The sequence below is a fragment of the Python bivittatus genome, unplaced genomic scaffold (assembly GCF_059951505.1).
Source record: "Python bivittatus isolate LINGU-HERP-01145 unplaced genomic scaffold, Pbiv_v1 ctg000700_np1212, whole genome shotgun sequence".
In the NCBI taxonomy this organism is placed as follows: Eukaryota; Metazoa; Chordata; class Lepidosauria; order Squamata; family Pythonidae; genus Python; species Python bivittatus.
This window is the reverse complement of record NW_028277098.1, coordinates 20,114,001-20,129,480: the sequence shown is the minus strand read 5'-3', so window position 1 is coordinate 20,129,480 and position 15,480 is coordinate 20,114,001. Positions and strand designations below refer to the sequence as shown.

Sequence of the window (15,480 nt, the reverse complement as noted above, 5' to 3'; positions counted from 1 at the left end):
AAATGACAACTGGCTAAAGACGGGAAGTCCCACATTAGCCAACTTCATCAACAATAAATAACAATCCCTTCTGAAGGTGACATTTGGGAAATCAAAATTGATTTAGCATGCCCCCCTCCATTTATGAGGATTTTGACCTGAATATTTACGAGAGGCTTTGATCTGTATTCCATGGTTTATGTGATGGATTATCTACAGCCAGAATATAATTGTGTTACTGAAAATTATACAGCACTTCCTGTAGGATTAAGAAACAGAATGATCAGTCCATGGAGACAGGAATCGATTTTATTAATAAAATGTATATTATTTTGTCTTTGAGGTGACAGTTAACAAACTTTGGTTTTAGAAGAGGAATTCCAAACAGTAAAATGTTGACTTTGAAATCTCTTTTACATATAAAATGTTTGCATGCTTAAAAACAGCTGAAAATGAGCTAGTGGAATCTGGTATCAATTAATTTAAACAGATTTATATAAGAAATAGTAACAAATATTTTTCAAGTCTTACATATATTATGAGAAATAAGTACAAAAGGATCTGTGTTAAGTTAATGTCTATGTTTGAGCACCCAGAAAAACAAAATTCCTTGAGGCCAGGAAAAAATAAGATTGCAAATTGTAACTGCTTGAGTCAAAAAATAAGCTTCATAGATAGCAATTTCCTCATAGGTTGCTTGGCAACTAGGTAGAATCACATGACCTAGACTTATTTGCCACAATTCAGCAAGAAGGCTACCTGAGCAGATTTAAGTTTACACTCTTGTATCTTCTGTGCTGGGAGAGCAAATAGATTCCAGCGATATAAATCCAGCATCTGAGGGAGTTACATTTGAGGCCCTGCTGAACTGACTATATTCATCATCTGCGACGTGGCACTTGCTTTAGTTAGCCAAGTGGCCAGGACATAAATACCTTCATCTGATCTACCAATATCTTTAACGTGACCAATGGAGAAACATTGATATGCACTAACATTTGCACATTCAGAATTCTGGTAGACATGTAGTTACACATTTGATACAATAAATGGCAATGCTAGACATACTTTAAAACTGAAAGCTCTATTCTTTTTTTCTTTCTTTTCTTGGGCATCAGGAGATGCCCAAGGGGGAAAAAAATCTCCTGAATAGGGGCAAGAGTCTTTGCCCTGAAGTTACAGAAGTAAACAATGACACTGACAGAATAGACAGAATAAAAACTAGAAGTTAGTGTGTCAAATACAGGTACTGCTCATATATAATTTAGATCTACCTAGCAAACATTCCGGAAAGATCACTGGAGTAGCACAGTTCATAAATAATTGTGCAGAATCTAGTTTTCATATCCATCTGAAAAAAAATAATCAGTGAGTTTCAATTAGTCATTAATTATAGACTAATTAATTATATTACTGAAATTAATTTATTATACTCAAGGGCCCCTTCTGACCTTCTATAAAAGATTTGGCAGACAGAAATGGATAAACTTCGTCCCTCAGCTCTGGTAATATTGAAGATGCAGCCACAGACATGGTATCCATGCTGCTCCTTTTCTAAATATCAGCATTGCTCCAGTCTGGGGGGAAGGCAAGACTTTTATTGTAGAATGAACCACAGCAATGTTATCCTTCCATTTGGCCCATAACTCCCAACATTGTGAGAATACAGTAGGAAGAACTTGTGCTATAGCTACAGGGTTACCTCAGAAGGGACTTTCCTTCACATCTTTTGCACATTTATTTTGCCAAGACACATTTCCGATTCCAACATGAAAAATCAGCACCACCAAAATGCAATTTATGTCTTGAAATGAGGTATGGCATCATGGGGGAGTATCTCAACTGGCCCTTCCAATCCTTCTTGGAATTCGTTATTGCAAGGTAGTACAAGCAGAAAATTGTGCTACTCCTTTGCTTCCAGTTTTGCCACCTGAGGTTTTGTCACTGACTTCAAATAACATAACTCTAGAGATCAATATATACAAAGAGGGTATATTATAATAATATTAATCAGAAAAATATGGAGTGGGACTTCATTGGAAATTACAGCTTTATTTTTCATAATACATACACAGTACTGAAATGTAATTTTGAGATTAGTATAAGGTAACAGCCAGTTGCAATTCAGGGATGCATGCAAGTTTTAGAAACAGACACAGGACAGCACTGTACTGTACACAGAATAATTACAATTTATTAAACATATCTTCTTAGCACCTCTTACGTTGTAAAAAGGGAGCACCATTCAATTTTACAGCACCAAAAAATAAAAGGGAACATAGGTGGGTGAAGAAGGATAAGCTGGTAGAGGACATTCGTAACATGAACTTGCCTGTCTCTGATACAGGATCATTCATCATTTGCCAAATAAATTTAAGTCATGTGATTCTGCTCCAAAAAGGGCAGTGGGTTTTTCTAAAGAAGACATACATATTTGGTGAAACATGTTATCTATTCCATTCTTACTTAAAACTTGCACATGACACAAGTGAATTGGTATGGTGACACCTAGTACATTTTTCTTCTTGTAGATTTTCTCTTTGCTCTAAACTTAACCAAGGAAACAGACTGAACCCACTTCAAATCCAAACTTCTGATTTTGATCACCAAAGTCATTAATCATCACATCAAAGATAGGCACTTGGCCAATTTTGGGAGTACTGATTTCAATAACAGTCTTTGCGTAGCCTTTTCTTGACTGTAAAAAAAAAACATAACAGATTTCAATTAATATATTGGTTGATGCAGTAAAGATCAGAATGGTCTTAGATTGTCTATGTTTGTCTAAGGAGGTGGTAGCATAGTCAATGAGGTTCTTTAGGAAATAATTCTTGATGAAAAACAAGACCAAGAATATAGCGACAATTGAATTTGAAAAAGCAGATATGAATTTCAGAGGTCTCAGAAATCCACTTAATAAATAGTTGGGGAAGCTATTGACTATTTCTTATGCATTTAAATTGAAATGGCAGTTTGCATCTTGACTGGATTTAGTTTCCAAAATATAGCAACTCCACAAGGTACTTCAGAGAACAATCCAGGTGAATATAATTATCTGTATTTATCATTGCTGGTTCACTTGTCAGACTAGTAATGAGGGTTAGATACTGTGTCAAAAATCATCATGTAAGGAACAACGTGTTGTCTAACTCTGAACTAGCTTTGAGGAACAGGGAAGGAAGGACTTTGCTTCATATCTGGCTATTTTTGCCAATAAGAGAAAAGGAAGTGTGTTGGATAAGGAAAAAGATGGTTAAGGGTGGTTGGGGCAAAAGTAAGGGAAAAGGACCATGGCTCATTTAAATGGAAATTAATTCACAGAATTATAGAATGACAAAATCATGGAGTTGGAAGGACCTTGGAGATCTTCTAGTCGAACTCCTACTCAGGGCAGGAATCCTCATACCATCCCAGACAAATGGCTCTCATGGCTGACTAATTTTTGCTTGAAAATCTCCTGTGATGGAGCACCCATGACTCCAGGAGACAGGCTGTTCCACTGCTTAATAGCTCTCACAGCCAGAAAAGTGCTCTTTAGTCTGAGCTTGGAACTCCCTCTATAAAACTTCCATTCATTAGGTCTTCTCCTATCCCCTTGGGTATGGTGGAGAATAAATCCATACCCTTTTCCCTGCCACAGACCTTCAAGCATTTGAATACTGCTAAGGTTCCCTGCCTTCTCTTCTTTAGACTAAACATACCTAGTTCCTTTAACAGTTCTTCATAGGATTTAAACTCCAAGCCCCTCACCATATTTCTTGCTCTTCCTTGTACTCTTTCCCACTTTCTCATCCTTCTTGTGTTGCAGGGACTAGAACTGGAGACAGTATTCTAGGTGTAATTTGACCAGTGCAGCACAGTGTAGAACTATCACTTCTGGTGATCTCAACCCAAACCTCTGGTGATTCAGTCCAAGAATGCATTGCCTCTTTTGGTAGCTATAGCACCCTGTTGGCTTTTGCTTAATCTGTGGTCTACAGGATGCCCAGAACCTTCTCACAAGTATTAGTGCTATACTAGGTACCACCTATTTTGTACCTGTGCGTCTGCCTTTTCCTACCTTACATTTCTCACTACATATCCTAATTCAATATTTGGATGTCAAAGAAGCAGTTCCAAGACAGAAATGAAACTGTGTAATACAATGGAGATTGTCAAGATTACATGAGTAACGCTTCAGTATTTGTGAAACTTCTAAGACATTCTTTCTTTAATATCATTCTATCACTATCAGATTCCAGTGCCAATTCAAACAGTAGCTCATCAGAAATGAAGATAGAAAACTTGTTTTATTTTTAAATAAGACAGTTTGGCACTGCTTTTACTTCTATTATCTGTTTTAGACACAAGTTATATTAAAGTGTGCAAAGGGATATTTCATTTGCAAGATTATTGTTATTCATTTTTTTTTTCTTTTGCAGTACATTAGGAAGTACAAATGTTTTCCATTTGCTATCTCCAATCTCTACTTTTTCCTCTAGTGGCTTCCCTTGTCAACACATTTAGAGGAGTACATTGTCTGATAGTTTTTGTCTTTCATTTGCCTCACATTATGGATTACTTTTTTTCCCCTCTTCTACAGGGTTATTTTTTAAATAGACTGATACTGTGAAGAACAAGGTACAAAAATGAAAGAATATGCTTAGAAAGAAACAGATGTGTGTAAGAGAGGCATTAAACTGAAGTCATTTGAATACTAAGCTCACCTTCCCTACGAAAGCAAGAAAAAATGTCCAAGGCTTATACTTACTGCACAGCCATCATGAAGCACTTTGATGTAAGGATTGTTGTCATAAGACATTTCTTCATCGTTTGACCCTAAGAACCTCAATGCTTTGTCATAGCTGTCAGAAGAGACATCATACCATGCTACTGACTGATGACAGTTGTAAGTGAAGTTTTGTCGAGCAGAGGCACTCAGTAGTTTAAGGAATGTCATTTGGACCATGTTGATAGAATTGCCTTCAGCATCCACATAAGAAAGCTAAGGAGGTTAAAACAACAAAAAAGGCAAGTTCATAAACAGGTATATATAAACTTGTTCTTCAAAGTGCAAAACAAGATAATATGCAACAGCAAAAGACATTAACTGGCCTCTTATAAATCAGCTGACATAAGCCTGTTTGTTGTCCCATTAAGAACGCAGTTAGGCAATGAATCAATAAAGATATTTTCTTTATGCAAAGCTATATGATTATGCATTGAGTCTGCCTATTATTATTAGAAGCTGAAAACCATTACAAACAATATGTGATAACCTTGTGCAAACAACATACTTCCAAGGACACAGTTTAAATTCTTAGTTAACTCTGTTGCTTGCTTGAGTTATCTGCTTTCCCACATGAAGAAGACCAGTCACATGCTTTCCTCTATTGAAATATCATGAAGCAGAAGGTCTATGCAGGCATATGCAGATATATGAATAAAACTTATACTTTATAATAAAGATAATAATTAGGTTTTCTAAGCACAGGAAGAGCCTTACATCATCCATTACTTAATGAACGTAACGGATGGAAGTGTACTTACCCATTTCTGCACTGTAGGAACAGAATCTCTGCTCTAGATAACTCTCTGAGTACATGGTAGGCAAATCAAGTAGCTACCAGCACTATATATGGCATGAGCCAGAGTTCAGAATTCAATCTAGTTATGGTGAAGTAAGTATCACTAAAGAAGAGCTCAAAAGTAGTCAGCTGTATAATTAATTTCAGGATGTTATATTAAAGGTTCCAGCATAGGACAGAAGGAACCATGTTTTCATTTATCATGGCACTTGAAAAACAGCCACAGTGGGTCCAGAGTTACTTTGGATCCAGGCTTTACAGTGACATACTTAAGTCTGATAATAAAATATATATTTCCTCAGGTCACAATAGCAATGTAATTTTCACCTACAAATTGAAACATTTGGGAAGGTTTTCAAAAGAAAAAAAAGAAGAAGAGAGTTTTCAAGGGGTGAGGCCATTTTAATATGTATGTTCATGATGAAGATTTAAATGAGGGATGGGGTAGAATTCTTTCTTGAGCCATATTTTACAGACTTTGAACACAATTATCCTTTAGATTCAGACATTCACTTTTCTAACTTGGTCACTATTACTTTTTGCTTAGATAAAGATTCATAGGTTAGGAAAAACTGACTATCAAAAATTAATTAGATAGATAGATTTTAAAAAAACCCCAACTGCAGACTGTTGCAGAAATTGGATGGTACAGATTAAGACCAAAAACATATGGTACTGGCATGGACACAAGCTGCCTGAAGTTGAGCAGCAAATGGTACCTCCTTTGCTACTCATGCGAAGGTATATAGTATCCAAAGGCAACCAAATTATTTTGATACATGAAAATCCCACAAGCATATATTCCCACCCATAAAAATACAATAACAACTAATTAAATAACAATTTGCCTCTCTTTCCTGATATCTTTAGGCGTAGATATCTTCTGCCTGAGGCAGTGGATTCACTGTACCCAATGGAAAATCAGCTGGACTAGAAACAGGAAGTTTTATTCATTTCTAGTCTAAATGTGAGTCCTTTGAAATCTTAGTGCATGGAAAAAGGTAACATGCTTTGGACATTTTAGCTGTCATGCAAAATGTTTTTGAGAGGCAGAAAGAAGAATTCTCAGGATTTATCCCTCTAATGTGTAATGTATTCTGTAAAGTAAGGGTAACAATATGTGGTTCTTTGCATAACTTCACCTGGCCCTCTGCAAGAGATCATTTCTGAATTTTCTGTCCTCTCCTCACAGCAAGGGAGGGAGGGAGGGAGGAAGGAAGGAAGGAGATAGGTGTTGATGCTCATTTTTTCTTATGATCCCACCCACTACTTGCTTTAGTTTCACTTGCTACATGCCCCCAATGGATAACTCCTTGGGGACTATAACAACTTGACTAGAAAATATTTGCTTGCTCCTGATCTAAAACCCAAGCCTGAAGATCTCTTATCTGCCCCAAGCCCTTGACAAAAGCTAAAAATCAGTGGTAAGTAAATACTAAATGCAAGAAAGAAAAAAGTAAAAAAAAAAAAAATCCACTTACATATTCCCAGAGTGTTTCCTGTATATATTTTGCTCTACTTTAGTATTCAGAATCAAGAGAAAATAACAGGCCTATTTCTGCACCTGAAGATGCATGATGCCTAGAATATCTTTGTGCTCAAGCTCTCCACACTGAAATCCAAGCAAATGCCACTACTATATGCAACACATTGTGTCTTGTAAAAAGCAAAGCTTGTTTCCGGATAACTTTACTGGATTTGTGCACTTAGGTTGCATACTAATTCTAATGTAAAAAAGAAAGGGTAATTTACCAATTTGCCTCTCTTAAATTCACTAAACCAGGTTCCTGGATTTTCCTTTGGCCACGATGAAATTCTAAACTGTGAGGGAGGAAAGAAATCATGAGTGTTAATTATATCAGCAAGAAATGAGTGGGAATTAGCTGAGATTTACATAAACACTGCTAAATTAATATCTTTTAAAAAATGAAAAAAGAAAAAAAAGAAAGAAAAAAGCCTGGGCTGTGTGCCTAGTTCTAATTATATTTAGAGTTGTACAGAGAAAATTATATCAGGTTCTCAGATAACATATTAAATAACTAAATACATTAATTGGATTGTTCAGGCAGATCCATGGGTAGGGATTCTGCATGCAGTCTTTGGCATAGATTTAGCCCAGATGGTATTTTGCTCCCTTCAAATACTAGGATTTTGGTATTCTAACTGTCAGTTGTATCTTCTTGTGAGGCAGAGGAATGGACCATTAACAACTAGGAGAGAGAAAGAGATTACAGGTATCAGCATATTCAGTGTCTGAAAGGGGGACTTTCTGCAAGTTCTTAGGACTTATAAATTTGCTCCTTGTTTGTGAATGCTAATAGCTGCTTTTACTTATTTGACAGGATTTATACCCTGTTCTAAGTCTAATGCACTCTGAGATGCCGTTACGTTTGATTTGATTATTTGGTATCTGATAGTATGTTCAAAACAGAAGAGAATCCATGCTGGAGCAGATCAAAGAGCTATCTAAGTCTAGTTACTTGCTTCAAAGAAATGCATTATGGCTGGACAATACCTCACCATGATGATCAACAATCCAAAAAGTATAATCTCATTTCCATAAATGCTAATACCGGATAAATGGGCAAATGTGCAGATTTCCTAGACAAATGTGCAGATCAGAATTTAGATTTTTACCTGACATAATTCTTGGTTCAACAAAGTATGGAAATACATTTCAATGTTTCTTTTAAGAAAAATAAGGTTTAAATATATACATTTATGTGGTTGCTTTTTTGAAAAAGCATAGTTAATCAAGTCAGATAAGAAAGGTACCTGGTAAGAAAGGTATGAAAACATAAGAAAAAGAACTTTACAAAATATTTTCTTCTTCCAAAACTCATACCAAGTGCTAATACAAAATTAAAAATAGCTGCATAATGAACTAACAATGGAGACTTTGGCAGTCAGCTCAGGGATTTAGATTCTTGTTTTCATTGTTAAAATAATTTAATATATTTAAATGTAATTTAATGTTTTTTCTAGTAAAAAATGTTCTGAACACTAACTGTATAATCCTGGGAATTCTTTTGTCCATGTATATATTTCGGTACCAATTCATTGTTTCCTTTTCCTTTTCTTTTTTTGCTTGCGTGTTTGCTCTTTTTTCTTTTAAAAAATATTAATAATTTTTTTAAAAAAAAATAGCTGCAAAACTATCATGGTCATGAAAAAAATGGCACTAGTAACAAGTACAAGCTATCATCCACAAGACAATAAGCATTTGAGGAAGGTTCAGATCTTCCTTTGATTCAATTTTGTAAAAACGATACTGGAATTATCTTGTAAAAAAAGGTTTGTTTGCAAAAAAGGGATAGTACTTTTTGCTTGTTTGTTTGTTTTAGCCATGATCTTGATTCAAGCAGGAACTATTTGCAACAAATACTGTTTTGGTACTTACTCCCTCTGATTTCTTATCTGGATAGATGCAAGTTTCCCCGCCAGCTGTGAAGTTACAGTATACTTTGAAAGAGTCCCCGGAACATCCTTGGTTAGGATCAATCCAATACTCTCCTATAAAAAAAGAAATCTCAGATCATTTATTTGATTATTCCTAGGCTTAACTGGTAATTAAATGAGTTGTTTTACATAATAATCTTTACCCCATGTTATTGTGAAATTTGTCTTGATTCAGGAACTTTAATAATATGTTTTGCAGAACTTTGTAGTGGTATTAAGAGCCCAGTAGGAATATCAAAGTGAATGAACATGGTAACAAGCACCACTTTATCTAAGGCACACCAGGCTTATAAGCAGAAAATAGACCTGAATTTTCCTTGACTTAATCCATATCAATTATGTGACTGGTGGAAGAATTCTGTGCACACAAGTAATATGTGCATAACATAAAAGATACAAGAAATAATATACATGTTTAAAAATACGGTTCAGCCCCCGTAATGATCCTCTTGAATGTGGAAAAAGAGAAGACAGTGAGTAAATATCTCTGATGTACTTGTTTTTTGTTTTTTTTTACAGATGGAAAATTTTGACATTGGGAAATAAACAATCATATTACTTCTTTAATCAGAAGTGGCATCACCACAGCAAGAATGCACTAGCTGTTTCATTTAATGTCTGAGTCAGCCTAAGATGTATGAGATTATTCCTTAAAGGTTATCAAAATGTTTTGAGGACATCAATATATAAGACTATACTATGCAACAAGAAAAGTTTTATAAACTACTTTCGTTATTATGCAGTAATGATTGCAGATGCAAGCTCTTCATTTTATATGGCAAGTGACATAACTCTTCAATTCCACCTCAAGGCTATCAAATTCTTACTATGTTTAAAATGTAACAATAAGCTGTATATAATGACAGTAAGGACAGGCTATTTACCTGTAACTATCATTCTTTCACTGGTCATCTGTGCATTCACAGATAAAGGTTCTAAGCCTGCACCGACATCTACGACAGCAATCCTAGAACTAAGAATAGCCACCAAAACAGGCATCTAAAGAGGAGAAGGAAGGCAGATCGTGTGAATTCAGATGACCTTTTGAAGAATGACAGTTACAGGTCAACAACCTGTTCTTCTTCAATGTAATCTTGCTGAATGAAACTCTGGGTGAGTAGTGGTCCTTGCTAGACTAAAACTGATGACAACATTGCCGTGCCAAACCACACATGTGTTTTGCTCCGATTTCAAGCCAGTAATGTGAAAGAGCATGGGGATGAAGATACTGATCTATAGAGATCAGGTAAGATAGACCTTTAGAAAAACCTGCTGATGTTGAAAGAATATGCTTCACTTATTTCAACAGAGGCAAATGTGTAACTGATAACATACATAAATAGTGTTCCAGCCTAACCCAAGAAACACTGAGATGGAGGTAGGCTTTCCTTTTTGATCCATCAAAGTGTACAAAAAGATGATGTACATCTGGAAAGCTTAATTAATGTGATATAAAGGCTACAGCTCACTGGGCAGCCAATTTGCATAAAGAACGTTCCAACTCGTGACAGAAAGGAGGAGAAATTAGGCAGGTCATTCAGAAGAAAATCCCTAGCCATTTTTGGAGAAAAGTTCAGTTTGCATTGATACTTTGTCTATATAAAGCTTACAGCTCAGAACTTATAGTGCAGATGCTCTCAGAACAGAAGTTACTACTACAGGGAATACTACCTTGAAAGTCAGTTACTATAGATTTGAGGCAGCTACAACTTCAAAAGACTTCCCCGTTAATTGAGACAACACCATCGACAGACTTTACTGAGGTACAGATACAAGCTTGTACAGCTTTCAAAATTAGTCCTACTGAGCATTAGGCTTCACAACAGAACTTAGCAGTAAATTCTGGCTCTCTAGATATATATCCCCATATGGAGTAGGTTTATGTGGCAAGTGAGCTGTCCTGATAGACAAGAAATTTCTACCTTGGGACCAATTTGCCACACTTGTATCTATTTGCCAACTCTATACAAAAAGTCATGTATATACCCAGAAGCTTCTTGCCTAATTAAAATACCTGTGAGCAGGCACATCTGCCTTCAGGGTGAAAATATATGAAAGGGCAGATCTGTTAGGCGATGGAGGAAGTTGTTGGTGTTGTGTTTCTGCTAGGTGGACTGGAAGTACTGGGTATATCAAGGAATCATTGGAGAAAGGATACTTGGAGAAAGGAGAAATCTGCAGCTGATGACCCAGCAGAAGCAAACAAGATAAAAAAAAAATGGGGGGGGGTCCACAGAGTGGACTCGCTGATGGAAAAGACTGTGGTATTTGGAAAGAGCGAGCTGGGGAAGCTTGACCAACATGCTGACTTTCCAAAAGGCTCAGGAATACTTTTCCCCCCTTCTCCTCTCTTTCCCTTTAGGCTAAAAGGAAGCCCAGAAGGGAGAATACTTAAAGAAGCTATCTAAGGGAGCAACTATTATCAAGGGTGTGATAATAAACACCTGTGTGAATAAGGGAGAGAGCAAATAAGAGAGTTAAGAAACTAAAAGGCTCTGTACGGAAATCTCTCTCTCTTGTTAAGCTAAGACCACTGTATATAATAAAGATAAGCACAAATTATTTCCTTGAAAAGCACTGTAACAATAAATTTGGACAACAGTGTGTCTCTGTCTGAAAAGTTCTTGTCTCTTTTCCCATAGTCCAACAGCTTATTTAGTGGAAGACTCTTAGTGTAATGGAATGTAAGAATGACCTTGGAAGATGGGGTAAAGAGATGCTGCCTAGGGAATGGTCAGATAAAAGGGGGAGGAGCCCACAGCTGAGTAACGGGCAGAGAAAGAAACTTAGAAAGGACCCACCCTAACTGATCAGGTGGTAAATAGGGACAGCAGGAGATTTGTACCTTCAATGTAGCCTATCAGTAAAGTAGAAGTAGCTCATCTGGTTGTGTTTCCTGTCTGGTTTATCTGGGAGGGCTGACACTTAGATGCAAAACACATTAGATTCTTTGTTGCAGGCAAAAATGAAGCTGTATACGCTTAAAAAGACTTGTCCTCTGTAGTGCAAAGAAATCAACACCATCAAACTCTGGGGCATAATCTTATGCCCCAGTTTTTAAACTCTAAGCTTTTCCCTCCTGCTGTTTCAAGATAATGGAAACTTGCCAGTTTACTTGGTGATCCTTTGTGGCTGAGATGTTTACATAACAGTCCTCTCTAGCCTTCATCAACAGGTTGCTGCCTCACCAGATTCAGCTTGTTTTACAAGGGGTGTGAAAAGACAACGATTCTCATCCTGTCCATAAAAGGCAGAAATCACTGCTAGATATACCCTTATGAATGGGAATAATACATACTGTGATTTCAGCAATAAAAGGAACTGGAAAACAAGCTTAATAGTGTAGACGGTTTACTGTACTGAAACAAAGTCTGTGCATAAACACCATTTCCTATTGTACGACAACCTAGCATATGGGTGCCTTGTTCCCCTGATCACTTCCTCCTCCTCAAAGAAGAACTGAAGTTCCAATACGTCACATTGTTAATGACCAGCTTCTGGTAAGCCTTGCGTCTCTGGAGATCGGGTCTGCCCAATAAAGGGAGACACTGCTTTTAAAAACAGGAATGATGTTAATACAGGGGACATACAGTTGGGGATGTGCTTGGCAGTATTTGTCTGCTGTTTGGATGGGAAGAGCACATCAGATAAGGAAACAGAAAACAGTACTCCCCCCCCCCATTTTTTTTTTTTAATCATCCTGGAAATGCAGGTTTAAATAGGCTTGTTAGTTGGCAGACTCAAGGAGAAGCTTGAACAGTGACCCAGGACATCCAGTTTGCAATCCTCTTTATGAACTGGCATTATGTGAAGCTGCGCATTACATTTTTTTATACTACCTCCGTTATACTCAGTTAATTCTCACTGGGATCTGAAACAGAACTGAATCATTCCTGCTAAAGCTTGTATAATGTCTCTATTTTCTTAGAAGTAAATGGCTTAGAGACTGGAAAAAGCATAGAGGGCTCCTCATTTTGGTTTCGTAAAGGAAGGAAGGAAGGCAGGCAGGCAGGCAGGGAGGAAACAGGGCTACTGATGTAGCTCACATCCATTTCTGTAGTATAGTTCAAAAGAGTGATAATATTTTTTCTACTTCCCTCACGGCATCTCCAGTTTAGAACCTAGTGAAACTGAGCCCAAGATGAGAGTATAAATATTTATTTATTTGTATTTAGAAGCTGCCTGACTCCCAGACAACTCCGGATGGCTTACATTTTAAAAATAAGTACCATATGTGAAAAGGAAAAGAAATGCGTACATCCATAGAAAACAAACCCAAGACACTAGAAAAAGAAAACCAATAAGGTCCAACCATTATCCTAATTCCAAGCCTGGGAGCCAAGCCAGTTTTTCAAAGATTTTCAGAATAGCCGAGGGCGGGAACCAAACAGATCTCTGGGGGGATGTTGTTCCCGAGTGCAGGCTAGACAGTGCTTTTCAAGTAAATACTGATCTTATACCTCTTGTCACTCTCTATACGGAGATCAGTAAGATGAATAAGATTCTGGTGAGATTCTTTGTGATGGGATGTAGCCATACCAGTGGTACCAATGAAACAATTAACTCCCAGTCTATGAAAAGTGCCTCAGTTGCTGATATCACAAGGAGGAGACTATGGGGAACAACACTGCCCAGCATCACTGCTGAGGCACAGCAAAGCTCTGCCATGGGGGCAGCACAATTGATGTCAACATACCTGTTGCTGACTCGAAGTGGCTATTGAGATGAACCCTATTATCTCTCCCTCACATGCTGATCCCAGAACTGCCTAATCTTCACTTTTCTGGGCATGTCAATGAAATTTGGTGTCCAGCAAACCCAGTACTGGTGGAAGAGATAGTTATCAGTCGTACCAAATCCAGTAGCTGCAGTCTCTGTGGTGAAGCCTGAAGATGATTTAAAAACTCAGCAGCCTCATCTGCTGAGCTCCCATTTCTCTCTGCTTTTCTTCAAAGAATTAGTGAGATGACTTGCCATCTTTGAGGACAAAACCCTCTCGTATGTATCTGAAGATATGGTAGCCATCAGATTTCATAAATGCAAAGATCAATTCCTTTAGGCTTGTTTTGTGAATCTTTGACAATAGATATAAAATTTGACTTAGTGTCCCACAGTCAAACACAATAAACACAAATAATGTCAATAGGTGGCAATTTGCTTCCACAACAGGAATTTAGGGTAGGGTGACAATCTCCAGTACTCATCAAGACATGATATTCTAATAAAAATAAACTCAAAATAAGCAATAATGCCCAGCTTTGTAGAAAGAAGGAATGAACCAAGTTCTGTATGATTCAACTGCTATATTGGTTAGAAAAGAATTGAGGGGGAAGCAGGAGGATTGGTTTCACACATACATGTTGAAGGCAAAGCTCCTGTCAAAATCATCTCAGCTATGGATGATGTAGAGAGTAAGGAAGATGACCCTGATTGGAAATATGCAGGAACCATTACCTAGGCAAAGGGGGTTGAAGCATTTTTTTAAAGTCCAGAATGTCCAGATAACATTCAGAAGTGGCTCAGACAGATGTCTCTCTAATTTACTGAACTATAAGAAGGAGGTGGAGGTACAGCATAACCAGACTTGCAAGATTCTGCTATTATAGCCAATCTCAATAAAAGTAGTTTTAGCCCTCCTGTGGAGTGGATTTTGTAGTCTGGTCTGCCTAGTGGGGCTAACAGGAGGGTTTCTGCTAGAGTTTTAGCCCAGATGCAAAATTAATATGTGTGATGCATAAAGAGCATGGTGTTTTATTCCATTTTATAGAGGAACAATGATTTAATGAGAGGAGCATTTTTGTGTGTAATAAGAAAAATATGAAACCAGAAAAACTGAAATAGTGAAACTCTTCATTTACTGCTACTATATGCCAGAAATATTACTAATGCATTTCTGTATAAATCTAAAGCAATATTTTATATTTTTAAAGCAAAAATGTGGGTATGTTTCAGGTACTTACAAACATTTTGATCCTCTGAAGTTATTTATGCTATAGATAAACTACCAAACTCAAGGTAATGTAATTAAAGTAACACAGTTTGCTGTAGTTCCAAAGTTGGCTTCTAACATACATCTTCAAATAGGACTCAATAAACACATGATATGGACAATGGAAAACTAGTAGGGTATACTATAGCTGATATAACTAGAATAAATGATCAGAATTTCAGCATATTTGCTTTTATGAGGTAATATTAGCCTACCATCTGGAAAATCTGGGTGACAAAGCTGCAGATCCTTGCATGTTCGAGCTGGGTTGTTCTGAGTCCCCATTGGGTATTTCATATGTTCAATATCTTGTTTCAGAGAACTCAGAGAGCCAAAGATCTCTTCCATTCCATCAGTGTAATCTTCTGCATCAGATAGCTTGGCATCTATGGATCTTTTGGATTTTTTGGATGACTGGATTGGCAAAGGTTGAATAACCTCACCTGGAGGCCCCTGGGAACATAAAACCAGTAACTTTTCATTCCA

The 15,480-nt window shown here is 37.0% G+C and overlaps 1 protein-coding gene across 1 annotated transcript in view; it reads right to left on the bottom strand.

Moving 5' to 3' along the window:
• Positions 1 to 282: 282 nt before the first annotated feature.
• COL11A1 (collagen type XI alpha 1 chain) overlaps positions 283 to 15,480 on the bottom strand; it is a 246,369-nt gene continuing 231,171 nt past the window's right edge. Inside the window, exons 63-67 of the mRNA XM_088153779.1 lie at positions 15,210 to 15,447; positions 8,947 to 9,059; positions 7,299 to 7,367; positions 4,730 to 4,963; positions 283 to 2,677 (exon numbers count right to left, since the gene is read on the bottom strand). Of these exons, the coding sequence (XP_088009905.1) occupies positions 2,531 to 2,677; positions 4,730 to 4,963; positions 7,299 to 7,367; positions 8,947 to 9,059; positions 15,210 to 15,447 (801 nt within the window). The 3' untranslated portion in view covers positions 283 to 2,530. The remainder of the gene's footprint in view (positions 2,678 to 4,729; positions 4,964 to 7,298; positions 7,368 to 8,946; positions 9,060 to 15,209; positions 15,448 to 15,480) is intronic.